The sequence below is a fragment of the Benincasa hispida genome, chromosome 5, assembly GCF_027475165.1.
Source record: "Benincasa hispida cultivar pf3 chromosome 5, pf3_genome.v1.1, whole genome shotgun sequence".
NCBI lineage: Eukaryota > Viridiplantae > Streptophyta > Magnoliopsida > Cucurbitales > Cucurbitaceae > Benincasa > Benincasa hispida.
In genome coordinates, this window is record NC_143482.1 from 63,106,451 (window position 1) to 63,115,123 (window position 8,673).

Consider the following 8,673-nt stretch of genomic DNA (forward strand, 5'->3'; position numbering starts at 1 on the left):
ATTTTTAGAATCTCAATAATGTTTATGGAAGGAAAGATGAAAAGAATTGTAAATAAAGCTTTTAAAAAGAAAAAAAAAAGTATATGTTTTTAAAAAGAAAAAAAAAAGTAAATTTTCAAGTTAAATTAAACCAAACATAAAAAACTAAAGTCTCATTGGGTAACATATAAACATATGAATTCTTACCCAAAATTTAAAAACAAAAATAATTTTTTAGAAACTACTTTTGTTTTGTTTTTAGTTTTAAAAATTGACTTTAATTTCAAAAGCACTCTAAAAAATGTAAACAACAACACATGGAAACCAATAGATGAAAATAGTGTTTATAAGATTAATTTTCAAAAATCAAAAACCAAATAATTACCAAATAAGACCTAAATTGTTTATGAAACGAGACCTAGAATTTTAAAAACCTATTTTTTCAGTTTTGGAATTTGAGTTAGAATTCAAACTAAGAAAGATTATAAATATTAATATAAAGAAATTGTAAATGACTTAACCAACACAATTCTTAAAAATACAAAATCAAACGGACCTAAATTAAAACTTAACCTAAAATTTAACACAATAATGAGATAATCTTTTTGAATAAATACTATAATATAGATTAATATGAAAGCTCTAGAAACTTGTAAAATAGGAACCTTTGATAAACCCCTAACAACAAATTCCAAAAACTTCCAAGTCAATTGATGTCAATTTAAAGGAAGAATTAGAATTATATTAGCTTTTGATCGAAGACCAAGAGATAAAGAGAACTAGTTTCTTACTCTAAGTTTGAACACTCTATAAATAAGATGATCTTGACATGCAACCCTGATTTAAAAATTACAAAAGGATGGTGACGAGACTCTGTCATCTACCAAAAAATTTTCATTAAGTGAAAACTCTAGAAACTCAAAACATAAAAAACTAACGTACTGTGTTCCCTTTCTCAACTTAAAACTCATCCTACAAACCAAAGGGACTTAGAAAGTCCATGTTACCCCTAACTCAAAATACTAAAACCCTTATAAAATATATATGAGTCCAATAAGGAAAAATACCAAAATAGGGTATGTATGCAAATAAAAAACACGAATTAAAATTAACAAAGTTCAATCGTTTTCATCTTGTAGCATCAATTGAAACTAATTGTAGAGCTTCCGATCATATGTTGTTGCTTGAATCCCCTCAATTGAGTTCATCTCTATTTGTATGTCAAGATTCAATGTTAATTGTAGAGTTTCTTGACTTTGGAGCATGTGATTGACCCTAGAGGTAACACGAGGACCTCTTGGCTTATATCATAAATGGACTATCCATCAAGATCTCATACATTCGAATCTACCATATGGTTGAACTAAAAGAAAAGGCAGAATAATTTATATAGATAATTCCATATATTATATATTAGTTGAAATAAATTAATTGAGAAAAGACTGAACACTGTGAATGGTAACGCTACAAACATTTCTAGGAAATAACATAAAGAAAAGACTTTCAAACAAAAATAAATAATCCAAACATATAATAATAAATTTGTACTTTTATCCATACGCGTTTGTGCTTATCTATAAATACCTAAACCCTTCGCTTCAATGGCTACCCATTATAACTATATAACAATTTTTTCTCTTAAATCTCTACCAAAAAATGGCTAAGTGTTGTTGTTGCTGTGATGAAACTACAGTGAAAAAGGGTGTGTGGACACCTGAAGAAGATCAAAAGCTTATTGATTATGTTAATAAATATGGCCACTGGAATTGGAGGAGACTTCCTAAGTATGCTGGTTAGTGTTTTTTAATTTCTTCTCTTAGTTCTTTAATTTAGTCAACTTTGATCTTAAGCTAATTATATGATTTTATGAAAAATATAGGTCTTTTGAGATGTGGAAAGAGTTGCCGATTAAGATGGATGAATTATTTGAGACCTAATATTAGGAGAGGAGGGTTTTCCTTAGAGGAAGAAGAAATTATCATCCAAATCTATGCACAAATTGGTGGAAGGTATGACGAAAAATATTAAATTTATCCTAAACTAATGAGTTGGTATATATTGGTGTGTTGAATCTAATAGATTGACTCAAAAGACTGCTGATAAGTTATGATTAATTTGATGACATTAATGTTTTAGTACGCTCACTACAAGAAGATTAGTAGCATCGGGAGAAGTTACCCTATCCCGAAGATAATTAGTATCGTCGAGAGATCTCGCTCTTTCCCGACCCTATTAAATAGTGTTGAGAAAAAGTAACTAGCATTGGAAGAAGTTGCTCTAAAATTCTCAAATTCATTTCATTATCTTTTGTTTCTTTCTTGCCTTCTTCTCGTCCACCTTTAATTTCTCTCGACATAATTGGGAAAGAGGTGAAATTATAAAGGTTCAAATATAATTCTTTCTACTCTAATACCATGTTAAATTACTGATTAAGCGGATGGATTATCGTAAATTAAATTACACCGATACTTTAACAAATGCATCTTGAAGTGCTACTCACATTTCGTAAATTGTCAATATAAACATAACTCAATTGACATAAAATTCGTACTAGATCGAGTAAAAACTTGTTCATAAATTTATGTATTTCTGTTTTTGATTGATAGATGGTCTACCATGGCGGGGGTGATGCCAGGCAGAACAGATAATGATATAAAGAATCATTGGAATACAGTTCTGAAGAGAAGAGTGATGAAGCAGCAGATCAAGAAGAAGAAAATGTTAACAAAAATGGCAAACAAACCGTCTTTGCCGCCGCTCGCGGTGGCTGAAACCAATCCAATTGATGAGGTTTTTTCCGGGGAGACTTTGAGGTCAAACAATGACCAGTTGATCTCCAATAATTCTACTCTCATTATTGATCCAACGGCTCTAGAGAGTGTGCTAATTGAGACTGTTGAAACGCCAACCGCCGGAAATATGAACATGGAGGCGGTGGATGAGCGGCTGCCGGCGAGTTCCACCGGCGATTTTTGGACAGACCCTTTATGGATGGACAACTCTTTTGACATTTCATTTGATTATCAATACCGAAGCTCTGGAGAATCTATTGGTTTTTTTAATTTAGAGTTGGATGAATATCTTTTGCAAGAAGGCATATACTAAAAATTAAACAAAATTATTTGTTTGGGATGTTTTAGTCTTTTGGTTGTGGGTTTAGCTTTAGAGATCTATTATAAGAAAATACAGGGGGAATTTTTCATGTTGTTCTTCTTGTTTCCTCGAGTCGTTCGGCCTCCATAATGTTGGGGACAAAGATATAGTGAAGTACTAATGTTTTTTTTTTTTCTTTTTTGGGAAGTTATTTACTCAATTTCTAATGAGTTTCATCATATTTTTAATCCTTGTTGTGGGGTGTGTTATGATTTGAAACTTCAAAACTTAATTAGGTAAGTTGAATTGATAAATTAATAGATGAAATTTGTTGTAAACTAATCACTAGCTTAAAACTTTTGAATTTAGTGGTAACTAAACTCGGTAAAAATATTTTAATTTGTTATTGAAGTTAAGTAACATTAATGGTCCTTTTAAATTGTATTTCTAAGAGTTTTTAAAGTCTTTAAAGATTAAGATGTTAAATCATCAATCAATCTAAAATTCCTTCTACTCACTTGTGAAAGAGGGAATTTCTACTCTATCTATTAATTGTGTGCCACTTCAGTATACTTTTAAAAATAAACTGAAGTCCACTAATATCAATGTTTGGTTCACTAATATTTATGAACACCAATTTATAATATGAACAAAAAAAAAGTATATGGTACTCCCATAGTACTATAAATTTTTTCTTTGTGGACTTGAAAATTATTGAATACCCCTAAAAATGAAATTCAATATTGATTGTAGGGAAAAAATGACTCTACAAAAGTTTCAAACTCGGTACCCTACTCTAATACAATGATAAATTTCAAATCAACCCAAATATTTAAATTAATGAGCTAATTATAGTAAATACAATATTATATACACTCCTACACATGAAAATATATAAAATTCATACATTATTTGAAACCTTAGCTTTTCACCATTCATAGAAAATCAATATAATGTTCTTGAAACTAAAAGGCAAATGCCATTGATGTGATTTGGAATCCACACTCACATGAATTACTAATAATTTCACTTAGACCTCTAAAGTGATAAAAATAGCAAAATCTTTACCCATTTTTATAATAACACGATATTATTCACTTTATATTTTTTTTAAAAAAAAAAAAAAAAAAAAAATCTTGTATGCTTAATGGATTATTCTTGTCCAAAAAGCTTTATAATTGTAAAAGATGATTGCTCCAATTTATATACCATGAATCTATCACTTTTCTATCATTATGAAACTTTGTTTATACCTAACGTTAGGATCAAACTTTAGTCATTAGAATTACAAAGTATTAATTAGAGAGTAATTATATTTATGAGCTTGAGAATTATGGTCTATTTAGATTGATTTGAGAAAAAGTATTTTTCGAAAAATTCATTTTTATTTAAATATTTTCTATAAAAATTGTTTAAATTTTTTTAAGTAACTCATTTCTTAAATTAAATATTTAAAAATATATTATGTTGATAAACATCGTGATTAAAATGTAAAAAAGACAGAGAGGATTAAAATAATAACATATTGTGACAGCTTGTTTAGAATAGGTATGACTTGCTACAAAATATATATATATATATAATAATTAAAAAAATAATAATTAAAATGTACACGACTTATCTCTTAATTGGTAGCGACAGTCCCAGCTAGATGGACAATTCTTCTACCACGCTATCCCTTAGATCCATTAATCAAATTCCAACACAATTGAATTATTATTATTATTATTATTCATTTTTTCATACTAGGTGTCAACTTTGTCGTTAAATTTTCAAAAAAATTATGACCATGTTCAATAATCATTTAGTATTTTGTTTTTATTTTTTAAATGTAAGTCTATATCATCCACGTTTTTTATAATAATTTATATTTTTCTTGAATACATTAGTTAAATTTTTAGCCAAATTTCTAAAACAAAAACATTTTTAAAAACTACTTTTTTTAGTTCTTAAAATTTGGTCTGTATTTTAAGTGAAGACAAGATAACAAAGGAAGAAATTTGGTGGTAAACGTAGTGTCCATAAACATAATTTTCAAAAACAAAAACAAAAAACAAAATAATTATCAAACGGAGCCTAAATCTTTGAAGATAACAAAAGAAGAAAATTGGTGGAAGAAGTAGTATTCATAGGCTTATTTTTCAAAAACAAAAACAAAAAACAAAATGATTATCAAATAAGGCCTAAATATTTTATATCTACACAACATATATAAGCTACTAACTAATATCGATCTAATAATACTAATATAATGAATCTAAATATAGTCTATATATTTTTTCGACTAAAAAATTAGAGCTTCAAAATTTTTCATCATATATTGTTGTCCTAAAAAAATATCATATATACTAATTTAATTTGTATTTTTTTCTTTTATCTATTTGGTTTCTATACCTTTTTTTAATTCGAAATAATGTTAATAATTTTCATTACCAACGTTGTTATGTGTTTTAGAAAATTGATGAGACACGAACATTTATATCTATGCCATTAAGGAAGAGAAAGAGAGAGAGAGACAATCATGTATGTATAGAAGAAAAATACACATAGCTACAATTTGGTTTCTATAAAATTCTTATATTTTATTTTATTTTTTAAGATTCACGTTTTAAAATTCTCGTGGAAAAAAATTTATTAATTTAATCCATATCACAAAAAGTTATGTTTTGATGAAATATCATGTTTATAAATTTAATGGTAATTAGTCCACATTGTAACTTATAGGTTGTTAAATTAAATCAAAGTTTATTAGTACACTCAATTTTGAGTGATTTTTGTACCTATTAATTTGCTTGAAAAAGAAAAACTTGATTGGACTTCTTTTTTATTTCTTTTAATCAACGAAATTAAATTGTTGTAAAATTAAAAAATGATTACATTAAATTTACATATTAAAGATCGAAAATTGAATCGTTACAAATTTAAATTAAAAAAAATTAATTTCAATAAAATGATTGGGATAAAAAAGAAAATATTCCTTTAACCTAAACTAAACTAGATAATTAAAATTAAGAATTTTTGAAGTATAAAGATTGAACGATATTAAAGTTTTTTTTTTCTTTTTTTTTTTCAAAAGGAATATTCGTTAATTAACCATATTGGGTATGGATATATCACAAATGCTTATGTCAAAGAACAAAAAGAAATTATTAAGGTTGACAATAGAAAGAGACAAAAATGACCACAATTAAATATTAGATATGAATGCAAAATAATTAATCTGATGATGCGTCTAAGTTTAAGTACCCAAAACTTTTTTTTGGAGAGTACTGCCCAAGTTTCTTGTTGTTGAGGTTACAATTATTTTCAAAAATGATAGATTTTTTGGCGATAAAAATGACAGAAACTATATAATAAAGCCACCATGTTTGAAATTTTAAATTAATGTACCATTGCCACCCTTTCATACATTTTAATTAATTTCCTGAATGGATTATACTCTGTATTTGAAGTAACATTATGCCACCATATTAGACTTATAATAAAGTTGCCACATATAACCAAGTTTATTTATGTTAATTAATCAATTAGATTAATGTATGAATATTGTAATGTCACATCCTACCCCCACGAGATTTGACCCTTTTACTAGATAATATATCATTGTCTAATGCATTTTCAAATTAAAAATAATAATAATAATAAAATATTGTCTCCTATATCGTTCTTGATTACTATTATTGAATGATTTTTGTGTTTAGAACGAATTGAAATTGTTATAAGAATAATATCATTAATATATATATAACCTGATATATCGAAAAAAATTTGAACCCAACGACTTCACGTAGTCTCCTTAAGACAATTTTACTCACTCTAGTGCCTGAGTTTCATGAGTAATTTTCTCTAGAATAGATTAACTTTCTTATGGAAGTAGCATTCCGTCCACAAGATCCAACGAACTACACTTTGTGGAAATAAACCGAACTTGCACAAATTTATAAAAAAGGGAGAAAAGTTTTAATGCGAGAAAAATACTTATGAAAAAGTTCTTTTTAAAAGCAATTTGAAGAAGATGCATATTTATAAACTATTTATGGCCATTCGAATAGTTGTGTCTCTTCTTCAAGTTAAACAATGCAACTCTAGACAAAAGGTCACTACCATCCCCCCCCAAATATATGGTAATTTGACAATTTATGATAAAAGAGAAAATAAGATGCTCGGTATTTTCCAATGAAGAATCTGCATCGAGATAAGTAGTAAACACTTAGCCGTTCTAGAGTAAACTAAGACAATTAAAGTCACACAGTTTCTCATTATAACAAAGTTTGTTCCCATAATTGTATTCATTTTGGCCTTGAACATCTCATGAGTGTTTTAGAGAATTCGCCTTAAAATTCCCATAGAAGTGGCCCCTTCAAACTCATATAGGTGATTCCTATAAAGAACATCGTATAGGAAAATTTGTACGGATTACCCATTTTTTGAGTCCAAAATGTCAACTGATCCATTTTTAAAAAATAATGTCAATTGACCATTTGCTAACATCATCGCCATACCAAATTATGTAAATTTCCCTCACAAGTGCCTCACAAGGTAAGTCTCGCTCTCGTCTGATTAAACACTCTCGCTCTCACTTGAAATTCCCTGGTTTGATGTGATTGCTCGTCAGTGTACGAATGATATAACAATTTTCATGACGAAAGCCTCAAATCAATAATACCTAAACACAATATAATGATGATTTCTTTAAACTCTAAACTCCATTTCAACGGTGATTACTTCTCTGGTTTTCGATTGTGTTTTGTTGAACGAAAATTTTTTGAACGAGGATTTCCAGGCGAGGTTTTTTCAGAATAGAACAGGTTTTTCAGAAAGGTGTTTCATTATTTTGAGTCTATTTAATTATTTTTGTTGTGTTATTTCTATAAAGGTAGCATTACGAAATTTTGTATTGGGAGAGAGAGAGATAGAACGAGAGTGAGAAAGAGCAAGAGTAAGAGAGAGAGCGAGATTAAGAGAGAGTGAGATTACGAGAGAGAATGAGATTAAGAGAGAGAGCGAGATTAAGAGAGAGCGAGATTGCAAGAGAGAGCGAGATTAAGAGAGAGAGCGAGAGTACACTTCAATTGCTTGTACAACTTAATGACAAATGTTCTCTTGCTTTGTAGGATGATAGAAAAGTGTCTATTTATTCGATATGGAGGTGATTGGGATGAGAATGAAAGTTAGTATATTAGGGGACAGTTGACAGGAATCATTATGCCTGTTTCATTGAAGTATGAAAAACTTAAATCTCACATTTACAGGGTTACAAATGTCAGTTTTTCAAAGTTTGATCTTATACTAAGAGTTAAATATAAGTTTGAATATGAAGCCCCTCCACAATACATAAGGAATGATGATGATGTTCACTTCCTTCTTTTCCGAGAAGACCTTAGTAGACTTTAGTTATCTATAACACTGAAATCGAATCAGGAAGAAAATATTAGAATGGGGTTTGAAAATGTGAGTTATGATGATACGACTGTAGAAAAACAATACGAGGAATCATATCAGTTTCGTCAGAAAGAGGATGATATTTCATTGTCTACCAATACTGGACCATCAACATTATCACTAGACAATGACTGCACTAATCTAGCAACATTGAATTCA

The 8,673-nt window shown here is 28.4% G+C and overlaps 1 protein-coding gene across 1 annotated transcript; it reads left to right on the forward strand.

The window, feature by feature from the left end:
* Positions 1-1,586: 1,586 nt before the first annotated feature.
* LOC120078553 (myb-related protein Zm1-like) lies at positions 1,587-3,313 on the forward strand. Its single transcript, XM_039032831.2, has 3 exons — positions 1,587-1,771; positions 1,859-1,988; positions 2,586-3,313. The coding sequence occupies exons 1-3, from the start codon at positions 1,636-1,638 to the stop codon at positions 3,082-3,084; spliced, it is 765 nt and encodes a 254-aa protein (XP_038888759.1). The 5' UTR covers positions 1,587-1,635; the 3' UTR covers positions 3,085-3,313.
* The last annotated feature ends 5,360 nt before the right edge of the window (positions 3,314-8,673 follow it).